Source organism: Orcinus orca, chromosome 20 (genome assembly GCF_937001465.1).
Source record: "Orcinus orca chromosome 20, mOrcOrc1.1, whole genome shotgun sequence".
In the NCBI taxonomy this organism is placed as follows: Eukaryota; Metazoa; Chordata; class Mammalia; order Artiodactyla; family Delphinidae; genus Orcinus; species Orcinus orca.
In genome coordinates, this window is record NC_064578.1 from 57,563,056 (window position 1) to 57,587,109 (window position 24,054).

General features: G+C 42.7%; 1 protein-coding gene, 1 long non-coding RNA gene and 1 pseudogene across 11 annotated transcripts in view; 2 read left to right on the forward strand and 1 right to left on the reverse strand.

Moving 5' to 3' along the window:
* LOC105748721 (zinc finger protein OZF-like) overlaps positions 1-24,054 on the forward strand; it is a 69,007-nt gene that overhangs the window by 21,616 nt on the left and 23,337 nt on the right. The window contains exon 3 of one of the 10 annotated variants that reach the window (XR_007474249.1): positions 4,729-6,615. The exons of 7 other annotated variants lie outside the window; for them this stretch is intronic. Coding sequence is in view for 2 of the 3 variants with exons in the window: in XM_049703272.1 (XP_049559229.1) it covers positions 7,255-7,391 (137 nt within the window). In the remaining variant the exon portion in view is untranslated. 2 more of the 10 variants (XM_049703272.1, XM_049703274.1) reach the window with 2 other exon arrangements.
* On the reverse strand, positions 158-23,985 carry LOC117197941 (uncharacterized). The gene is made up of 3 exons (XR_004478838.2): positions 23,713-23,985; positions 21,186-21,305; positions 158-2,193 (listed from the first exon to the last, which is right to left on the reverse strand). It is a non-coding gene; the product is annotated as an uncharacterized LOC117197941 (long non-coding RNA).
* On the forward strand, positions 11,765-19,117 carry LOC117197937 (mitochondrial import inner membrane translocase subunit Tim8 A-like; annotated as a pseudogene).

Below are 24,054 nucleotides of genomic sequence, written 5' to 3' on the forward strand. Positions count from 1 at the left end.
CCTGTGCTCCGCAACGGGAGAGGTCACAACAGTGAGAGGGCTGCATACCGCAAAAAAAAAAAAAGAAAAAAAAATTTAAGTCCTTAATCCATTTTGAGTTTATTTTTATATGTGGTGTAAGTGGTCTAGTTTTATTCTTTTTTTTAATAAATAAATAAATAAATTTATTTATTTATTTATTTATTTATTTATGGCTGTGTTGGGTCTTCATTTCTGCATGTGGGCTTTCTTTAGTTCCGTCAAGTGGGAGCTACTCTTCGTTGCAGTGCACAGGCTTTTCACTGTGGTGACTTCTCTTGTTGCAGAGCACAGGCTCTAGGCACACGGGTTTCAGTAGTTATGGCATGTGGGCTCAGTAGTTGTGGCTCACAGGCTCTAGAGCACAGACTCTGTAGTTTTGGTGCACGGGCTTAGTTGCTCCACGGCATGTGGGATCTTCCTGGACCAGGGCTCAGACCTGTGTCGCCTGCATTGGCAGGCAGATTCTTAACAACTGTACCATCAGGGAAGCCCCCTAGTTTTATTCTTTCACATGTAGCTACCTAGTTTTCCCACCACCATTTATTGAGGCAACTGTCCTTTTCCAATTGTACACTCTTGCCTCCTTTGTCATAGATAAATTGACCATATGACTGTGGGTTTACTTCTGGACTTTTTACTCTGTTCCATTGATCTATGTGTCTGATTTTGTGAAAAGACCATACTGTTTTGATTATGATAGCTTTGTAGTATGGTTTCAAGTCTGGGTGCATGATACCTCCAGCTTTGCTCTTCTGTCTCAAGACTGCTTTGGGTATTTGGGGTCTTTTGTAGTTCCATACAAATTTTAGAAATATTTGTTCTAGTTCTGGTGAAAAATGTCATTGGTATTTTGATAAGGATTGCACTGAGTCTGTAGATTGCTTTGAGTAGTATGTATATTTCCATGATATTGATTATTCCAATCCATGAGCATGGTATATCTTCCCATTTGTTTGTGTCATCTTCAATTTATTTCCTCAGTGTCTTATAGTTTTTAAACTAGAAGTCTTTCACTTCCTTGGTTAAATTTATTACTAGATATTTTATTCTTTTTGATGCAACTGTAAATGGGATTATTTTCTTCATTTCTATGACAGTTCATTATTAGTGTACAGAAATACAACAGATTTCTGTGTACTAATTTTGTATTCTGCAATTTTAGTCAATTCACTTAACTCTAACAGTTCTTTGGTGGAGTTTTTGGGGTTTCTATATATACAGTGTCATGCCATCTGCAAATAGTGAGTTTTACTTCTTCCTTCTGTAAACTGAAATTTCAGAAACAGACCTGATTGAAATAAAAAGGCATTTATTTCGGGTTTGTTAAGAATGTAGTCCAGGAGGGAATTCCTTGGCAGTCCAATGTTTAGGACTCTGCCCTTTCACTGCCAAGGGTGCGGGTTCAATCCCTGGTCAGGGAACCAAGATCACACAAGCCACCCCCCACCCCCCAAAATGTATTTAGTCCAGGACACACAGAGTCAAGGAGCATGTGAATTGTATTCTACTATACTACAAAATGGAGAAAGGTTAAAATGGAAGGCAAAAACTGCAAGGCCATAGTGAGTTACATAGTTGTCTGTCAGGAATTATAATTGGAGCAAGCAAGAAATAAGGCAGCTTGTTAACAAGGATTGGTTGGTGTTCAAAATGGTTGCAGTTACAAGGGGAAATTTTAGACCAAAAGGGTGAAGCTTCTGAGTGTTCTAAATATGGCTGATGGTGTCCTTGGGTTTCGTACAGTTCAAAGAAAGTTCAAATTCTCAGTGATGCCGGGATGTGTCTGAGATCTGATCCTTAATGGCTGCTCAACTCCATTTTGTATGCCTGAGTATGATTACACTATTACAATTTCAATTTGTCATTCCTCAAGGTAAAGATTTTATGACAGATGAATAATTCCAATATTAGGATTATCAGGATTAAAGAAAACATGAGGAAGGGGTAAAAAGGCTTACTGACCCTCAATGTGACAAAGTCAAGTATATAGGTACCTCTGTTAAAAAAAAGAAAAACAGTCTGAAACTATCAACAAAGTTGGGGTTACAGGCCTGGTCTCGACTCTTGCGATGAGCTGTCTACTCAGATGTCATCTGCTTCTGACCCAGGGAAGTTTTTCTTGTTCTGACGAAGGTCATCAATGGGTTGGGAGGTCCACTCAGGATTGGTAGCCTTTTAAAAATGAGAAACGTGACTCCATGATTGAACACCAAAGGTTTTGCTGCACATGGCTTAGTGAACAACCTGTTAATACCTGATTAACAACCTCTTTCCATTGAGGTTTCAAAGCATCTCCAGGGAGGTATCTTTTCCAATAAATATAATCACCTGGTTGTAAATTATTTTAATGTCTTTAATGTCTTTGTCTCCTGGGAACTCTTTTTTTTTTTTAAAGGTTTCTCACTTATAAAAGATTCTAGTACTAGTAAGCATGAAGCTTTAATATTTTTAGTTAATTCTTGGCAATATGTTAAGAGGTCTCCTTTAACCACATTGGGCTTATGTAGTGCATTATATATATATATATATATATTTTTGTGTGTGTGTGTGTGTGTGTGTGTGTGTGTGCGGTACGCGGGCCTCCCACTGCTGTGGCCTCTCCCCTTGCGGAGCACAGGCTCCGGACGTGCAGGCTCAGCGGCCATGGCTCACGGGCCCAGCCGCTCTGTGGCATGTGAGATCCTCCCAGACCAGGGCACAAACCCGTGTCCCGTGCATCGGCAGGCAGACTCTCAACCACTGCACCACCAGGGAAGCCCCTGCATTATATATTTTCATTGTTCTTCCCATAATTATTTCAAAGGAAGAAAGTCGGTGCTTACCAAAGGGGGTAGACCTTAGGCTGAGCAATACCAGGGGCAGGGCTTCCGGCCATGGTAGATTAAAAGATTCAACTAGTTTAGCCAATTAAGTCTTTTTAAAATTATTATTATTGAAATATACTTGATTTACAATGTTGTATTAATTTCTGCTGAACAGCAAAGTGATTCAGATATATATATATATATATATATATATATATTCTTTTTCACATTGTTTTCCATTATGGTTTATCACAGGATGTAGTTCCTGTGCTACACAGTAGGACCTTGTTGTTTATCCATTCTATTCAATATATATTGTATAATAGTTTGCATCTGCTAATCCCAAACCCCCAATCCATCCCTCCCTAACCCCTTCTCCCCCCTGGCAACCACAAGTCTGTTCTCTATGTCTGTGAGTCTGTTTCTGTTTTTATACATAAGTTCATTTATGTCATATTTTAGATTCCACATAAAAGTGATATCATATGGTATTTGTCTTTCTCTTTCTGACTTACTTAGTATGATAATCTCTAGTTCCATCCATGTTGCTGCAAATGGCATTATTTCATTCTTTTTTATGGCTGACTAGTATTCCACTGTATATATGTACACTTTTTTTATCCATTCTTCTGTCGATGGACATTTAGGTTGTTTCCATGTCTTGTTAGCCAATTGAGCCTTAATGGCTCTATATGTAAGTTCCACTAGCCCGGAGGACTGTGAATGATAGAGGCAGTGGAAATACTGGGGGGGGGAATAAAAGGCCAAGTTTTACAGATTGACTGAATAATTTGCCCTGTAAAATGAGTTCCTTGATTATTATGAAGCTCAGATGAAATACTCCATGTAGAAATTATTTTTTCCAAAAGAATTTTGCCTACCAAAAGTGCTATAGCCCTGCAACATGGAAATGTTTCAATCCAGTGAGAAAACATGCATACTAGTACAACTACATATTTATATCCCGGAGATGGTGGCAGTTGGATAAATTACATTAACCATACCGCAAAGGGTCCTGAAGGCAAAGGAAAACAATCTTTAGGGAAATGGATGGGTTTACCTGGATTACGTTTTGGACAAATGTTACACTTCAAATATACTTCAGTGGCTATTTTGTGGGATGGTTTTCAGTAGCATTGTTTTGCACGTATCATTTTATCTGGGCCCCCATGTATGTTCAATAATATGTTCCTGGAGGCTATGAGTCAAAACTGGAGTATTGTTAGACCCGTACCATAAATTATGATCTTCCCAAAATTTACATCCCTGGTATAAGATTTGTCTTGTTCCTCTGGAGAAACATTGTTTTAGGTTTCTGACAGTTAATCCCGTAAGCTAACATAAGGTTAGGTAATAATTAAAGCTTTTTTGAAGTGGGTCAGAGAGCAGCAGTCATTGCTACAGTATTGGCTAAATTATTTCCTTTCCTTTGAACCAAGCCTTGACTAACCTGAGATATTTATAATGGCCAGAAGTTTTAGTACTTTAATAGCTTCCAGAAGGTCCAATACATATTGGCTATTCTTAATAGTTTGTCCTGTGCGAGCCCTTGTCCAGGAAGGTCCCACATGCCGTGGAGCAACTAAGCCCGTGAGCCACAACTACTGAGCCCGTGTGCCACAACTACTGAAGCCTGTGCGCCTAGAGCCCATGCTCCACAAGAAGAGAAGCCACTGCAATGAGAAGCCCACGCACCGAAACAAAGAGTAGCCCCCACTTGCCACAACTAGAGAAAAAGCCCCCGCGCAGCAACGAAGACTCAACACAGACATAAATAAATAAATAAAATTTAAAAAAAAAGGTGGGGGACATGGTGGCTGATGTCTCTTGTTTTTTTTTTTTAAAAAAAACATACTGGCTATCAGTATAAATATTAACAATTTGGTCTTTTGCTATAATGCAGGCTCAAGTAGTTAGAGGCTGTCTTTTTGAGAAGCCTGAATGCCTGAAGAGCAAAGAAGTTAGTTATCCACATATTGGAGTAAAGTGAAGTCATTTAGGAAAGTAACATCTGCAAGGTATGATTTTAAGGTCTGAGAAAAGTAAATAGGACTCTCCGTATATCCCTGGGGCAATACTGTCCAAGTGTACTGTTGATCATTCCAAGTAAAGGCAAACAAGGATTGGCTGTCTGGATCCACTGGCATAACAAAGAAAGTACCACATAAATCAGCCATGTGAAAACCTTGCTGTCTGTGGGAACTGCAAATAAAGGGATATGGGAATTAAGGACTACTGAATGGCGGGATATGACTATATTATTGATGGCTATTTAATACTGAACAAAATGCCTCTTCCATTAGGTTTTCTAACTGGGAGGAAGGGGGTATTGCAAGGACTGGTGCAAGGAATCACTAGACCTTGTTTAATATAGTCTTTTATGATATGTTGAATTCCTTTTATAGGTTCCTGTTTGACGAGATATTACTTGATGTTGGGGAGGGGTTAAGATGAGTCTACATCTATTTTGATTGGGGTTGCTGAATGAATTTTCCCTCTATCCACAGAGATTTGAGACCGTAGTGTTTGTACAAGTTCATTCTTTCTTGGGGTTATGACTGATGTGAGAAAAATGATGGCACTTCACATGCAGGGCCTAAATTTGTGTCATTAGGGCCTTGTTGATTGGAATGTTCTTCCAGATGTAAAACATTTCCCCCTTTTGTGAGAAGGAAACATGTGCATTATGGACCTCTAAGAGGTCTCTTCTGAGGATGTGTACAGGAGTGGAAGGAAGAAGGAGAAAGGAATGTGTCTCTGTGACAGGGCCAATTTGGAATGGAGTGGGTTGAGATTTAAAAACAGTCATAGGGTGCTTAGAAACTCCCACCATTGAAATTGTTTTAGTACTCCACAGAAGAGAATGTTTCAAAGTGCTGGGATTGAGAACAGAAAGAGTGGTACCCCGTATGAATTAAAGCTCTGTCTGCTCTCAAACAATGGTGAATTCAATTTCTCCAGAATGTTAGTGAGAAGAAAGGGAGAAACCCCAGGTATTTCCTTGGAGCAGCCCTAGGTGAGACAGAAAGGAAGTTGCATAGGACCTTTGTTTGGAGAAGGGCTGGCAGGATTTTGTTTTCTCTCTGAGTGATTTTCTGAATTTATAGCAAGCTCTTTTAAAATTCCCAGGCTTTTTCTGCAATAATAGCAAAGGTACCTTTGAAGGTCTTCTGTGTTGGAGCGTCTTTCATTGTAAGACTGGAGGCGTGTTGGCCTTTTTTGGCCAGTCAATTGCTGAAGCTGTAATCTAATTATTTGAGTAGCCTTCTTCTTGGCTCTTTTTGTATGGTCTTGGACAGCTGCTGTGCCAAACTGCATAAATCACGGGCATCCATAGCTGTCCAATTTCACTGATGCCTTCTAACTAAAGTGTCAAGTTCTTAATCTAAACCGTTCATGAGTTGGTATTAACATTTTCCATCCCTGAATACTGTTTGAAAGTTTTTTGAAATCTTTCAAAGAATTCAAGTACAGGCTCCTTAGGTTTTGAGTACACAGTTGGATATGTTTCAATCAGTAATATTTGGGGAAACTTCTGGAATAAACAGTAAAGGGTTTTGGCTAAGCCTTTGGCCCTATCTTTTTTTTTTTTTTTTTTTTTCCCCGGTACGCGGGCCTCCCACTGCTGCGGCCTCTCCTGTTGCGGAGCACAGGCTCCGGATGCGCAGGCTCAGCGGCCATGGCTCACGGGCCCAGCAGCTCCGTGACATGTGGGATCTTCCCGGACCGGGGCACGAACCCGCGTCCCCTGCATCGGCAGGCGGACTCTCAACCACTGCGCCACCAGGGAGGCCCTTGGCCCTATCTTGATCTTCAGTTGTTTTCTTTTGGAAGTCTTCTATAGGTTTTTTCCAATCCATCTTATTAAGCCATTCTTTTGCTCTGCCTTCCCCTACCAGCATGTGTATAAGTTGATAAGGATCAGAATAGCTTGGTTCATAGGTTTGTATAACAAGATTAAATTGTTTGGCAAAGGAAATGAGGTCCAAAAAGAATCACAGAATTCTTTAGCTATAGCCCTAAGTTCACGTTTACTCCATGGGACAAAGACAATAAAAGGTTCAGGTGGACTTCGTTTTAATAGGGGCTGCCAGGACAGGGGGTTGAGTGGGGTTTAGGCTCAGGAGTGTTAACTGATGGAGGAGGAGGAGGAGGGTGTCTGGTGGAGAAAGAGAAGAGAGGGGGTAAGTTAAATAAAAAGGGAGTTTGCAAAGAGGTGGGTAAAGGAATGGAGGAGAAGGTGCAGAATTGGGAGGGGAATGGGAGTGGGGTAAAGAATTTCATGATTTCTTAAGTTTAGAAACAGCCTGAGTCAATTTTTAATTACAGCTTGGAGGGAAGCAATTTCCTCAGTATTATGTTTAGAGGCCTCTAAATTTCTGAGACCTCCCTTGTGGCACAGTGGTTAAGAATCTGCCTGCCAATGCAGGGGACATGGGTTTGATCCCTGGTCCGGGAAGACCCCACATGCCACGGAGCAAGTCAGCCCATGCGCCACAGCTACTGAGCCAGCGTGCTGCAACTACTGAAGCCCACGCTCTGCAACAAGAGAAGCCACCGCAATGAGAAGCCTGTGCACCGCAACGAAGAGTAGCCCCCGCTCATCGCAACTAGAGAAAGCCTGTGTGCAGCAATTTATTATTTGTTATTTTTAATAATAAATTAAAAAAATATGTTTTCCATTAATTTTTCTCTGTTTCTGGTATTTCTTTCTAGGCATGCATGAAGATTGACAAATTTGGGAATTTCAAAAGCTTCCCATTTTGGCCAGGGCAATTTAAAATCATACCAGGTTAAATGGACCCATTTAGATAGGTCGTTACAGGATGAGGGCCCATAGGTGTTAAACACAAAGCTGACAGGGTTTTGTTTTGTTTTGAATGAGAACTTGGCATTATTCTGAGTACTCATCAAAATCAAAAGAAACCTGAAACCCGAATCTCCTACCAAGTGGCACAGATTAAAACAAAACAAAATAAAACCAACATAAAAACTCCACTCCCGAAAGGGAGGACTAAAGTCAACACTGAGAGACACCCAATTTTATTTATGATCTAAACCTTGACCAAATGAGAGTTTTGGGTTCAGGAGGACTCTCTGCAGTCTTTATGTGAGTGAAAAGATTGCTAAACGCAATGGGTCTATGTAGGTACTGAATGCCAACACCAAGTCTGAAGAAGTGCTGGAGGTCACACTGGGTAATACCAACTACACCAAGCAATGTTAACCTAAATTTCAGAAATGGAGACCTTATTGAAATAAAGAGGCATTTATTTGTGGTTTATTAGACTACAGCCTGGGAGACACAGGTTCAAGAAGCACCTGAACTATGTTCCTCTGGATTACAAAATGGAGGAAGCTTACACAGGCAAAAAACTGCAAGGGCAGTTAGTTACATATGTTGTTTGTAAGGAATTATTTAGAGATGGCAAGAAGAGTGCTTGCTAAACAAGCATTGGTTGGGGTCTGGAATTCTTGAACTGACAAAGGGGAACCTTGAGACCATAAAGTTACACCCAGCAGATGTTGTTCTAAATATAGCTGTAGGTGTCCTGGGGTTTGGTACTTCACAAAAAGTTCAAGTTCTCAGTGGTACAGGGATGTGTCTGAGACTAGAACCTCAATAGTCTTCCCAATCCGTTTTGTACACCTGAACTATAATTACTCCATTATGATTCCAATGTTTCCTCACTTTGCAATTTGGATGCCTTTTATTTTTCTTGCCTAGCTGCTGTGGCTAGGACTTCTATGAATGGTGGTGGGGGCACATCCTTCAAGGACTGAGGTTTAAGCCACTGGGGCCATGTACCTATTTCTCCTATCCTGAGCCTCAGAACTGTTCCCTAGTTTCCGCACACTGGTAGAAAGTTGCCCCCACCCTGTCCCATACTCTCACATCTCAATGTGTTCATGGTATCCATTACAGGAGTGCAAAATCACATTGTTTTAAATGGAGTTCACATGATGTAGCCTTGAAATAAGGGGAAATCAGAACATGTGAAGATATCTTTGCCATTTGCAAAGGGCAGGGTGACTCTGAGACAGATGTGTGCCTCTGTGAGCCTGGCGCCGCCTTCCAGCAGGGCAGGGACTTCAACTCTCACAGTTTGTGATTATCTATGTGCTAAGATTCTCCTATTTAGGGATCCAAAAGGAGGGTAGAATCCCACACCTGATTTAAACCAAATTGAAAACAAATTCATTTTTCCTTAGCAGTGTTCCTTCTCAGATGCAGACTTTTCCCATTTTGCACTCTCTCTGTGGCTTTTGGATTAAGAGACCTGACCCACGTCAAGCATTTGTTCAATCGCTATGGAAGGCAGTGCCCATTGATTAATATTGTGTTATTGTTACATTAAGTGAAAAGCTACTGTCTGTGCTGCCTATATAAATACTGCCCATTGTCATGCACAGCCCATTGGCAACATGCAGAAGTAGTCTTTTTTTTGTGGAAGTGGGTCTAGTGGTGAAGGGTTGTGCTCAGAGCAGAGGACAGAAGTCAGGAAGACATGTATAGCAAAGTCAAATCCTTCAAGGACTTTGGGGAAACCCCTTCTTACACTTGTTTAAGATCTATACACTTTTGGTCTCTTTTTCATGTATCAATATTCACTGAGCACCTAGCACAATGCCTGGCCCATATTAGGTGTTCAATAAATATCTACTGAATGAATGAATGCCCTCATCCAAGCAAGGTGAATATATATTATTATATTTTATGGGTACTTAGAAATTATATAATGTTCTTTAAATCTTTGTAAAGGCTAACAGGCTAAGTCTTTTATTTGTGGGTATGAAGTGGCAAATTTGGGAAAGAGAAAATAACAAATGTTTAGGCTGTTTTCAGTGGGTGCAACCTCTGTGTATAATGAAGAGCCCCCCCACCCCAGTGATTCATTATGATCAAACTTACCCTTGTAACTTAGCCCTGTGAGAAAGACAGCCATTGCCCAGACATCAATGCACATGACTGTACCGCCACTGCCTTCTAACTTATTCATTCTAAATATCTGGACACAACAAGGGGAGAAGGATTCAGAAAGAGTGATCAGCACAATGAGAAATTTGGTCTCGGGTAGATTACACCCCAGATCTTCTCTTTCCCACAAACCTAATACTACAAGCAACTTCTTACAAAATATTTGGATATAAAGGTAAAAGTCCAACAAATTTTTTTGTTCAAAAGCGTTGGGAATGAAGCTATAATAAAAATTTTGTGGCCACAATACTAAAACGGACAGGAACACACGTTGTGCTCTATTTGTAACCATGGAGATCAGCTCCAGACCAGATGGGGCTGATGTAGGCAATGCATCCCCGCCTCAGGTGATCTTGTGGTATGCGGTACGCCCCCTCTTCAGTTCTGTGCAATCCAATTAACAAATACTGACCTGGCTTCGGCCAATCATGGCTGGATTGCCCACAAAACCAGGTAAGCATTTGCTGGGATGGAAGCAGGGACAGGGGAATGGGGCATTCAAGAAAGAATCAGGAAGGGAATTCCCTGGTGGTCCAGTGGTTAAGACTCCCCACTTCCACTGCAGGGGGCACGGGCTTGATCCCTATTTGGGGAACTAAGATCCCACAAGTCATGTGGCGTGGCTAAAAAAAAAAAAAAAATAGGAAATCTGTACCCATCATTTTATTTATGGAGTGCTTGCTATTGCCAGACACTGCCCCTATCACTGGATAAATAGCAATCTTTCTCTCCCTCATGGAAATTACATTTTTGCATTAATTAAAAATTTATTTTCCAACGGAATATTGTTTCTATTTTGAATTATTTGGGAGGGTACCATAATCATTTTAGTATTGTTGCCATAAAATTTTTATTATAGCTTCATTCCCAGCATGAGGTAACGACTTTTACCTTTTTGTTTGTTAAATATTTATTTATTTATTTATATTTTACTTGGCCGTGTCAGGTCTTAGTTGCGTCACATAGGGTCTTCATTACAGCGTGCAGGATCTTTAGCTGCTGCGTGTGGGATCTTTAGCTGTGGCATGCTAACTCTTAGTTGCTGCATGTGGTATCTATTTCCCTGACCAGGGATCGAACCCGGGCCTCCTGCATTGGGAACACCGAGTCTTAGTCACTGGACTACCAGGGAAGTCCCTAAAGACTTTTACCTTTATGTCCAAATATTTTCTAAGAAGTTGCTTGTAGTATTAGGTTGAGTTTTTTAGTAGGAATGATCACTGCTGTAAGGGTGAGAGAAGTCTCACATAAATCCAGGAAGTTTGGCTTTAGGCGAAATATGCAAAGTCAATAACAGGAGTAATTACCAGCAGTACTATCAGGAGTTAGGTGTCACCATGCTGAGTCTGAGGTATTGCAGGCACCTCTAAGTGGAGGTGTTAGTGGGCATGTGAAATATACACCTGGAGTTCAGGGAAGGAGGGGGTTCATGTAAAGATACCCATAAGCAGGAGATTGGCACGTGGACTATGTCAGACTTAAGAGGAACACCCCACAGGTTATGTGGCAATGCCATTAAGGCTGAAGGGAGGGTATTCTGCATGGACTGGCTCACTTGCCTGGACCCCTGGACAGAGGTGGTGGCTGTCATCATCACTAAGACAGGTTAGGAAGTACAGCGACCATGAGACAGAGTGTGTGTGTTTGCATGAGTGTGTGTAGGGGGTGCGGGAGGAGGCTGTCATCATCACCAAGACAGGTTAGGAAGTACAGTGACCATGAGAGAGAGAGAGAGAGAGAGAGAAAGAGGGAGAGGTGTGTGTGTGTGTGCGTGTGTGTGTGTGTGTGTGTGTGCGTGCGTGTGCATGTGGTGCGGGAGCTGGCCTCAGATGAAGATCCAGGAGTGACACAAAATTCCAAGGAGGTGAATAAGAGATTTATTGACAGGCAAAGCAGTAAATGGAATCAGATGACACTGAGATAAGACCTGGTGCTGTTTTCCTCTCTACAGGCTCAGAGTTTTGTGATAACTCCTGGTGAAGCCTAAAGAGTGTCAGACTGGATGATAGATTAGCTAAAGAGTAAATAAGGTCAATTTCTACCAAACATACAAAGAAGAACTTACACCAATCCATCTCAAAGTCTTCCAAAAGACTGAAGAGGACGGAACACTCCCCAAGTCATTCTATGAAGCTACCACCACCCTGATACAAAAACCTGACAAAAACACCACCAAAAAAGAAAATTACAGGCCAATATCGTTGACGAATATAGACGCAAAAATTCTCCACAAAATATTAGCAAACCAAATCCAACAACACATAAAAAGGATCATACAGCAGGATCAAGTTGGATTCGTCCCAGGATCAAAGGATGGCTCAACATATGTAAATCAATCAATGTAATACACTACATCAAGAAAAGAAAAGACAAAAACCACGTGACCATCTCAATAGATGCAGAAAAAGCATTTGATAAAATTCAACATCCATTCATGATAAAAACTCTCACCAAAGTGGGTATAAAGGGAACATATCTCAACATAATAAAAGCTATTTATGAGACTTCCCTGGTGGCACAGTGTTTAAGAATCTGCCTGCCAATGCAGGGGACACGGGTTCGAACCCTGGTCCAGGAAGATCCCACATGCTGCGGAGCAAGTAAGCCTGTATGCCACAACTACTGAACCTGTGCTCTAGAGCCCACAAGCCACAACTACTGAGCCCGTGTGCCACAACTACTGAAGTCCATGTGCCTAGAGCCCATGCTCTGCAACAAGAGAAGCCACCACAATGAGAAGCCCATGCACTGCAACAAAGAGTAACCCCCACTCACTGAAATTAGAGAAAGCCCGCACGCAGCAACAAAGACCCAATGCAGCCAAAAAGAAAAGCTACTTATGACAAACCCACAGCCAACATAATACTCAACGGTGAAAAGCTGAAAGCCTTCCTGCTAAAATCTGGAACAAGACAAGGACGCCCACCCTCACCACTTCTATTCAACATAGTATTGGAAGTCCTAGCCAGAGCAATCAAACAAGAAAAAGAAATAAAATGTATCCAAATTGAAAGGAAAGATGTAAAATTCTCATTATATGCAGATGACATGATACTATATATTGAAAACCCTAAAGACTCCACACAAAAACTACTAGAACTGATAACTGAATTCAGCAAGGTAGCAGGATACAAGATTAACACACAGAAATCAGCTGCACTTCTTTACACTAACAATGAAATATCAGAAAGGGAAAGTAAGAAAACAATCCCTTTTAAAATTTCATTAAAAAAATTAAAATACTTTGGGCTTCCCTGGTAGCACAGTGGTTGAGAATCTGCCTGCTAATGCAGGGGACACGGGTTCGAGCCCTGGTCTGGGAAGATCCCACATGCCACGGAGCAACTAGGCCCGTGAGCCACAGCTACTGAGCCTGCACATCTGGAGCCTGTGCTCCACCACAAGAGAGGCTGCAATAGTGAGAGGCCCGTGCACCGCGATGATGAGTGGCCCCCGCTTGCCACAACTAGAGAAAGCCCTCACACAGAAACGAAGACCCAACACAGCCAACAATAAATAAATAAACAAATGTGGGGTTAAAAAAAAATTAAAATACTTAGAAATAAACCTGATCAAGGAGGTAAAAGACTTATATGCTGAGAGCTATAAAACACCGATAAAAGAAACTGAAGATGATTCAAAGAAATGGAAAGCTATCCCATGATCTTGGGTTAGAAGAATTAATAGTGTTAAAATGGCCATACTACCCAAAGCGATCTACAGATTCAATGAAATCTCCATCAAATTACCCACGACATTTTTCACAGAACTAGAACAAGAAAATTCTAAGATTTATATGGACCCATAAAAGACCCATATTGCCAAAGCAATCCTGAGGAAAAAGAAAAAAGCTGGAAGCATAACCCTCCCACACCACAGACAATACTATAAAGTTATAGTCATCAAAACAGCATGGTACTGGCATAAAAACAGACACATGGATCAATGGAACAGAAGAGAGAGCCCAGAAATAAACCCACACACCTATGGTCAATTAATTTTCAACAAAGGAGGCAAGAATATACAATGGAAAAAAGACAATCTCTTCAGGAAGTGGTGGTGGGAAAGCTGGACAGCCACATGTAAATCAATGAAGTTAGAACACTCCCTCATACCATACACAAAAATAAACTCAAAATGGCTTAAAGACTTAAACATGAGACATGATACCATAAAACTTTTAGAAGAGAACATATGCAAAACATTCTCTGACATAAACCATAACAATGTTTTTTTAGGTCAGTCTTCCAAGGCAAAAGAAATAAAAGCAAAAATAAACAAATGGGACCTAATCAAACTTATAAGCTCTTGCACAACAAAGGAAACCACAAACAAAACGAAAAGACAACCTACGGACTGGGAGAAAATATTTGCAAACAATGTGATTGACAAGGGCTTAATTTCCAAAATATATAAACAGCTCATACAACTCAATAACAACAAAAAACAAATAACCCAACAAAAAAATGGACAGAGACCTAAATAGACTTTTCTTCAAAGAACATACAGATGGCCAATAGGCCCATAAAAAGATGCTCAACATCACTAGTTGGTAGAGAAATGCAAATCAGAACTATAATGTGATATCACCACACACTGGTCAGAATGACCACCATGAAAAAGTCAAATAAATGCTGGAGAGGATGTAGTGAAAAGAAAACCCTCCTATGCTGTTGGTGAGTATGTAAGCTGGTAAAGCCACTATGGAGAACAGTATGGAGGTTCCTTAAAAAACTGAAAATAGAGTTGCCTTATGATCCAGCAATCCCCCTCCTGGTCATACATCTGGAGAAAACACTAATTCAAAAAGATACATGCACCCCTATGTTCACAGAAGCACTATTTACAATAGTCAAGACATGGAAACTATATAAATGTCCAACAGATGGAAGGATAAAGATGTGGTGTGTGTACACACACACACACACACACACACACACACACACACACAATGGAATACTACTCAGCCATAAAAAAGAATGAAATAATGCTATTTGCAGCTACATGGATGGACCTAGAGGTTATCATACTAGGCAAAGTAAGCCAGAAAGAGAAAGACAAATACCATATGATATCCCTTATACGTGGAATCTAAAATATGATACAAGTGAACTTATTACAAAACAGAAACAGGGGCTTCCTGGTAGCACCGTGGTTAAGAAGCCGCCTGCCAATGACATGAGTTCGAGCCCTGGTCTGGGAAGATCCCACATGCCACGAAGCAACTAAGCCCGTGCACCACAACTATTGAGCCCGCCCTCTAGAGCCCTCTAACCACAGCTACTGAGCATGCACACCACAGCTACTGAAGCCTGCATGCCTAGACCCCGTGCTCTGCAACGAGAAGCCACCACAATGAGAAGCCCACGCACCCCAACAAAGAGTAGCCCCACTCGCCACAACTAGAGAAAGCCCGTGCACAGCAACAAAAACCCAATGCAGCCAAAAATAAATGGTAATAAATAAAATATTAAAAAATCTTAACAAACAAAACAAAACAGAAGCAGACGTGAAGGTTGGTGAGTTGGTGCAGAGTTCGTCTCAGCACGCGTGGCCGCGCTGGGATGGATTCCTCCTCATCTTCCTCCACAGTGGGTTTGGGCTCGGTTGACTGGCAGCTGCAGCATTTCATAGACGTAGAGACTCAGAAGCAGCGCTTCCAGCAGCTGATGCACCAGATGACGAAACTTTGTTGGGAAAAGTAAACAGACAAGCCTGGGCCAAAGTTGGACAGTTCGGCTGAGGCCTGTTTTGTGAACTGCATTGGGCGCTTCATTGATACAAGCCAATTCAACTTGAATCGACTGTAACAGACCCAGAAACCCAAGCCAGTCTTCTCAGAAAGCTGTTCTGACTGACTTCAGCATTACCTCTTTGGAAAAGGAAGGTAGTTCAAGAAAAGAAGAGCAGTTGATGGGATGGTTGAAGAAAAGGTGGGGGATCGGCTCCCCCTTTGTCACTCTTGGGACATCCTGTCATCTGAGAATGAACAAAGACCAATTTTTTTGTGGGGGGGGGTGTTTGAGGGTCAAATGTGTTTGGGGTTGTGTTTTTTAATGCTAATCTGGGGAAAACAAATGACAGATGAATGGAAAATTCTACTAGATGTATATTACTCTATGTGGGATGAAGCTTTTCTCATAGTCCCATTAACTGCTCCCTACAATTTTAATAGGGGAACTGCTCTATAATTTGATAGTGGGGCCACATAAGTAATAATCTGTTATTTGTGTGGATTCGTTTCAGATTTCTAGAGAGATCGACATACGTCTTTGTGTCTCTCAGAAAGGGCAGCAGCAGGGGAAAGAGTAATTTGGTACTTGACTGTAGCCCTCCTTATCTCGTGTTTGACTATCAGTGCTGGAAAAAAAGATGTATTGAATATTCATACAGTACATTTCACCTTTCTAGATTATCTCTCTCCCTTATACTGTGATTCACTTAAATATCTATATAAATTACAGTCTTGAGCTAGTACAGGTAACCTGAGAGTCTAGAGACCTTTGGTTAAAGGAATCTAGCCAGTGAACATAATTCTCATACTAAACTGCCACAAGGAAGAAGTTAACTTACCCTGTATATTGGGGTCCAAAAAAATTGAAAGATGTGCCTAAATGAAAAAATAAGTTATAAAGATTTAGGCCACTCAAAAACTAACAGCCGTTTCAGGTAGAGGTGCATGCCTAATGTAAATCAGCATAGTTTCCGTTTAGTGCGTTCTTTTAATCACTGAAATAAAAGATTCTACAAGAAAAAAAAAACAGAAAAAGAAACAGACTCACAGATACAGAAAACAAACTTAAGGTTACCAAAAGGGAAAGGGAGTGGAGGAAGGGATAAGTTAGGAGCTTAGGATAAACAGATACAAACTACTATATACAGATAAACAACAAGGTCCTACTGTAGAGCACAGGGAATTATATTCAATATCTTGTAATAAGCCATAATGGAAAAGACAAGAGTAAATGAGGCCAGCTGGGAGTCTCTTGGGCTGTGGTGGGAGAGGTGGAGTTGGGCTTTGGATGAGAGGAGGTAGATAGAAAAAAGGTGTGACTGGTGTAGAGTTAGCACATGCAATACTGGAGAGGATGTAGGGCTTGTGACTTCCACACAAGGTCAAAACCTGTGTTCCTGTTTTATCGGGTTGACCAAAAAGTTCGTTCAGGTTTTCCCATAAGATGCTACCGAAAAACCCGAACCAATATTTTTGGCCAACCCAGTATTTTGTAACTCTCGCAGTTTTAGGTTTTTCTATATATGTCTATGATCCATAGTTATTTAATTTTTATAAGTTCTCTTTGCATACCCAATTGCATACCCAACTGCTACCGCACACTGATCTAACAAATCATTCTTTCTATACCAAATTGCTTTTGTCCCTTCACTGAAAAACAACTGATCAGTTGTGTGTATGTTTATTTCTAGACCTCCTATTCCCTTACATTTATCTATTTGTATTTATGCTAGCACTTTCTTGTTTCCAGGTTGTTTGGCTATTCTTGGTCCTTTGCACTTGCATTTTCATTGTAGAATCCACTTCGCAATTTCTATTAAAAAAAAAAGAGCTTACCGAGATTTTGACTTGGATTTCACTTAACACATAGATCAATTTAGAAGGAAATATTGAGCGTTACAATCCGTAAATGTGAGATATCTCTCCTTTTACTTGGGTCTTAATTTTTTTTTCTCTAATTTTTAAAATTCTGTTTACCCATCTTGCATGTATTTTCTACATCTGATGGTATGCTAAATTTTAATTGTATTGACTATATTTTCTTATTTTTTTGTATTTTTCCTACTCTGGCCTTTGGGGCCTTATTCCTGGCAAGGCTATCCATCTCAGAGCTAGTTAATTCCTGCAGGTAAAAAATCCCTTCCCTATAAGCATGCTTGTTATACACAAACCGACCAATCTGGAGCCCACACCCCCAACAATAACCTTATCAAACTCACACACCAAACCAATAATCCTCCCTGCCCTATACCGTACCTAGCTCTGGTACCTATACCAGAGCTAGGTACGGGACAACTAGTGTCCACCCTTCCAAAACAGAGCCCGCTGAAAAATTTCAAACTGTCTGTCTTAGTCTTATAGGTCTGCTATAACAGAACACCATAGACTGGGTGATTTATGAAGAACAGACATTCATTTATCCCAGTTCTGGTGACTGGAAGTCCTCCAATGCCATAAAGGTGCCTCATGATTGGGTGAAGGTCCTCTTCTGGGTGGCAACTAGGGATGACCCCTGAAGCCCAAAGTCTGCCAGAATTTTTCAAGGCTGTGAGCCATGCTCTTCTTGACCTGCCTCCTGAGCAGAAGGTGGAGGCCCAGCATATGCGGCCCAGTATGACATGTTGTGCTTCCTGTTTCTAGGGAACCGTGTAAGTGTCCTTCTTCAAAGTAACTTCCATGTCTGCATGTCTCACAGTGCATGATTAAAACAAGTCCCTGGTACATTTCAACACAGACATTTGGGGCGGGGAGGGGGGATCTGAAGTTCTCAACTGTTTATTGCTATTGCAAATAGAATGGTTTCTTTTATATGGATCTTGAATTCTTCAAGCTTCAGATACTCAGTCGTTCTAGCAGGGTCTTTTGGTTAATGTTATGTTTTGTTTTTTATTGAAGTATAGCTGATGTACAATATTATATAAATTAGAGGAGTACAATATAGTGATTCACAATTTTTAAAGGTTGTACTCCATTTATAGTTATAGAATATTGGTTATATTCCCTGTGTTGTACAATATATCCTTGTAGCTTATTTTGTACATCACAGTTTGTACCTCTGATTCCCCTACCCTTATATGGCCCCTCGCCACTTCCCTTTCCTCACAGGTAACCACTAGTTTGTTCTCTGTACCTGTGAGTCAGCTTCTTTTTTGTTATATTCACTAGTTTGTTGTATTTTTAAGATTCCACATATAAGTGATATTATACAGTATTTGTCTTTCTCTATCTGACTTATTTCCCTTAGCATAATACCCTCCAAGTCCATCCATGTTGTTGCAAATGGCAAATTTTCATTCTTTTTTATGGCTGAGTAGTATTCCATTGTATATGTTTATTCTGGGTTATGCTTTGTTTGGAGATCCCATAGAGTTTTCTCTGTAGATCAGTTTTATTTTTTCCTTAGCAATGTGAGTAATTTCACTTTTTATTGCCTCATTATTGTGACAATACCCTCCATCTCAATATTGAATAGAAGTCTAGTTTTATTAAAATTTCCAGTATAATATTGAACCAAAGTCTTGCTTAATTTGGCTTTGTCTTATTTTTCTACTTTTTTAAGGGACAACATGCCATTAAATTGAGGCCATTCTTTTTGCACATGTGTTTGGTCTATAAATTTAAAAATTACAAATAAAAATATAGGTATTTACTCCATTAAAAAAAAAAAGCTTCACAGTGAAATCTAGACTGGTATTTGAACAATATTCAGGTATCACAGCCAAGTCAAGTTGATATATAAAATTAATCATCACAAGTTCACCTCTTGTCAACTTGGCACCATACAAACTTAAACCATTCCTTATCTCCAAATAAAGACAACAACAAGGTCATGATACAACTATCCTGTGTACAACCAAAAATACAATAACTCTTTCTTCAGAAAGGAGACAGATTCCCTGGGTAACATTCACTCTCCTCCTTGATATCCTATAACCAAATACTATGATATAAATTTAACAATACTTAAATACTGTGATGTGAAGTCAACACATCATCTGTTAAATGACAAGGGCGTGAAAGAAGGAAGAAAAAGATATTGGCTGGAGCTTCCCTGGTGGCGCAGTGGTTGAGAGTTCGCCTGCTGATGCAGGGGACACGGGTTCGTGCCCCGGTTCAGGAGGATCCCACATGCCGTGGAGCGGCTGAGCCTGTGAGCCATGGCCGCTGAGCCTGCACGTCCGGAGCCTGTGCTCCGCAACGGGAGAGGCCAAAACAGTGAGAAGCCCGCGTACCGAAAAAAAAAAAATTAGGAAGAAATACTCATGACATTACTGATTACTATCCTCACTTCTGTTAATGGTCACATGAGCTAACTAATATGTAGCTCTTCCACAATCCATTCCATGCTCCTTTTGTCCTCAGCAGCACCTCGAATGGTCTTTTTTTTCTTCTTTTTTTTGCGGTACGGGGGCATCTCACTGTTGTGGCCTCTCCCGCTGTGGCACGCAGGCTCCGGACGCGCAGTCTCAGCGGCCATGGCTCACAGGCCTAGCCGCTCCGTGGCATGTGGGATCCTCCCGGACACGAACCCGTGCCCCCTGCATCGGCAGGCGGACTCTCAACCACTGCGCCACTAGGGAAGCCCTCGAATGATTATTTTTTATTCCCTGGTGGGGTGACCAAAGTATTCTTTCCTGAAGGGTCTGGGCCATGAGTTGTCCTGCCTGAAGTAGGTTGTGGATAGTTTTCCATTGACTTTACCGTAGATCATGACAAGACATCTTAAGGGATCTCTGCATTCCAGACAAACACTTCCTTTGTGCAAGTACCAGTGGGAAGTATAGTCCAATTTGCACCTGATAATCACATTCAATCACCAGAGCCAGCACAGTAACTCTTACTTTTCCTGTTGATTCAGAAGCATGAGTAGTGCAAAGTGGCAGACTGGCAGTGTTACTCTCCAGGACAATGGAATCATTCTACTGCAGTAGTGAAAGCACTCTTCCCTTTGCAACTAAGACCTCTACACAATCAGTGCTTCATGAAGACAGGAAGCAAAAATTTTCCCTAGTGCCTCTCTATGGATAACTGTCAGTGGTGCCACTCACATATCTACCCCTTGATTCCTGGACGCATCAATCCAGGCTATGGGACAAATAGTCCTATTTGTTGTTTGATGATTCAGAGCCTATACAGCTTCCTGGGGAATCTTTCCCTGGCCCTCCAAGTATTGCCACATAGCAATCTGCCCAGGCCACAGGAAACATGTGAGGATCATGTAGACACCAGGGACCTTTGAACCAAGATTGTGCTGTTTAGGAAGATCCCTGGGTGACAATGATGACAAATGCCATGTAGGGGTCTGCCTGACTCACCCTCTCTTCTGAGAACAGCCCTGCTAACTGGGCTGTGGGGACACCTGACCTCAGCAGGCTGGGCCATTCAGCTTCCCTCCTGTGGAATCAGGAACAGGGACCTCAGACTGAGGCCAAAGGGTGCTGGGCACTGGGATGGGGGCTGGTGTTCAGAAGGACATTGTTTCTATCCCACCAATCACTGCTACAGACACAGCAAGACCAGGCAGGAGAAGGGACCAGAAAACTGCAGGACCTGTGGGGAGGAGGAAAGGTGACTCCTGTGTCCTTCCTGATCAGCCCAGAAACAAGGTGGGTGGGGTCCCTCACAGGTGTGAGAGCTGAGCACTTACCCAGTGAGAACAGTAGCTCACAGGTCTCCAGCATCACCTCCTGGTACAGAGTCCTCTGGTCCAGGTCAAGTTGTCCCCACTCCTCTTGGTCACAGCCACATTCTTAAAGGTCACCACCACCTGGAGAGTCAAACACAGGTAGTGGTGTTGGCCTTGTGCACTTGGCTGGGATCAACCCTGTCACTCTGTTGCTGGTGAAGATGCAGAGAAACCCAGGCTTGAATCACCGAGGCCTCTGGATCGCCAAGTTCTGTGTTGGGCTCAAGGGGGAAGCAGATGCAACCTTGGAACATAATGCAATTGTGGCTGAGAGAAAAGCCTCCCATGAAGGAAGTCACTGGAGATGACACAGACAGTGTCACAGTGACACAGACAGTGGTGTTCCATGAGGACTGGGGAGAGATGGTAAGTGCTCTGGGAAAATGATCATGATGATAATTCCAACAATGGTAACAGTAAAGTGATAGCACTTAAGCCTCCCTGGTTCTCACAGTGCACCTGCCCCAAGTTGCGACCTTTACACAATAAGATTCCTTGCTCGGGAACCAGACTTCCAGGGTTTGAATCAAGACTCTGGAATTTGACACTTCCTGCCAGTGCGACCACAGGGAGGACATCCCATCATTTCTCTAAGCCTCGATTTCTGCATCAATAGAACAATCAGTCCCACTTCACCAGGCCGTTTGGAGAACTAAAGAGAAAATGTTTACATGTGAGATGCTGGACTGCCTGGCACAGTTACATGTTCAATGTATTTTGTGACTCTTACTAATCCTCCCACAGCCCATGAGGTAAATGCCATCATCACCTCCGTGTCACAGCCAGAGGTCTGAGCCCCAGGCAGCTCTAGAAAATCAGCCACAACCTCAAATTTAAGGAGCAGAAGTGGGAATTGAACATCCAGTAAAAGCGGGAACAGAGTTGCCAGAAGATTGGCAGGTGGGGGCAGGGGTACCTTAGCCAGAATTATTATAAAACAGCCAGGAAAAGACTATCCTAAGAGGTGACACTGATGCACAGGAAGGGTGGGGAGAGATAGCCCTGCAGAGATCTGGGAATAGGGCCCCAGACAAAGAGAAGTGCAAGCTGAAGCTGGAAACTGGGCAGGAGTTTAACAAGTTCAGGACTGCCTGGCCATGTGCGGTGAGTGAGGGAAAAATGGAGGGAAAAAACCTTGGGGGTAAGCAAGGGGCAGATCAAGTAGAGAGAGCACTGTGGGCCATACATAGTTGGGAGAAAGACTGTATTTATTATAAGTGTGAGGCAAGCACCTGAGGGGGAGACCCATTCATTCACTGAACCATTTGTTGAGTACCTTTTATAAGCCCAGGCTGTTGTTCTATGTCCTAAGCAGCAACAGGTGCTCATGCTCAGGGGCTGGGAAGAGATCCTAAACAAGCAACTAAATAAATGAGCAAGACAATGTCACAGGGACCCAAAGATTCCAAAGTCAAGAAAATACCGCGAGATGACAAGAGGTTACAGTCTGCCTTAGACAGGGCACCACGAAAAGCCTCTTTCAGGACAGTACACTGGAGTGAGTCTGATATAAAGTGAGGAAGGAGCCAAGTGAATGGGAAGTTAACAAATAAGACAAGTCCTGACAGCGATCAGGACTATGATGAGGGTACTCAGGGTCACGGCTATGGAATTACCCAGGACCTGTTGTGTTTTAATGTCCAAAGGGACACCACACTCCTGCACACTATCACCACTTACCATATGTAACTGAACCTCAAACAGGAAAACAGATTCAGTGGGAAGCCAGTTCGACTGGCTGTAAACTGAAAGACAAATTCCTTGGCCTTCTGGGCGCCCTGTCTCTCCTGACACCTTTTCTATCCTAGCAGGGCTGCAATCCCCAAGCTGCTGCAGGCTACTCCTGCCTCTTCCCACCCCAGCCCTTATCTCTGTAGAGGTTACACAGCTGGGAAACCCAAGGGTCAGATTCTCCCAGGAATGAGCCTCTAACATCAACAAAGGCTCAAGAGGCACCTCCGTGGAAAGAGAACCAGAGCGATGCTCCCTGCACCGTGCCGGACGCGGGGGGATACACGTCACCCATGTGCTTTTTCTAGTTCCCTCAAACCCAGTTGGAGGAACTTTAATATTCCTGTTTTGTGCTCGAGAAAACAGAAACCAAGGGCAACAGGGAAAGCTGCTCAAGGTCCTAGACTCGGGAAGTGGCGGGGCCGCAACACACAGAAAGGTCTCCGGACTGTGCGGCCTGCACTCCTCCCTGCGGGTCCTTCCACGCCAGCGGTATGGGGTCAGGGAGATTCGAGAAACCACATCTCTCCCTACCACACAGCGTCCCACTGACTGACAGAAATGGGACACTCCGCCTGAAGCTCCTAACCTGGATTCCCACCCGGAGCACAAGTGACCCCATCCCGAGGCTCCGACAAACAATGCCCTGGGGAGGACAAGGTGACGACTCACAGGACACCACCATCCTGCACAGCAGCGCGCCTCGGCCACTTGGATAGGGTCCGAGCGGGCGTGGCCTGGCGCACCTTCCACTCACCTGCGCCGGGGTCACCAGCGCTGTCATCGCACCGCGGGGAGCGTAGGGCCACGTGAGGGCGCCAGAGACCGGCGGGTCCAGCGGGCTTAGCTGACCCTCCCCCAGGCCGTACAAAGGCACAGGTGGGCCCTCCAGGCTGTCCTCCCCGCTCCTTCCCTAAGTCCCGGGAAGAGCTCGTAGTGGGTGGGGACACACCAGCCTCACCACAAAGAAAACCCCGCTCCTCCGGCGCAGGAAGTCCCGCCCCTGACAACGCGAGCCAGTAACGCCCCTTTTCTGTGACGCCATCATTCCGGCCCTCACAGCCATCCCGCAAAGCACAGCCTACTGGGTAGTGTGATT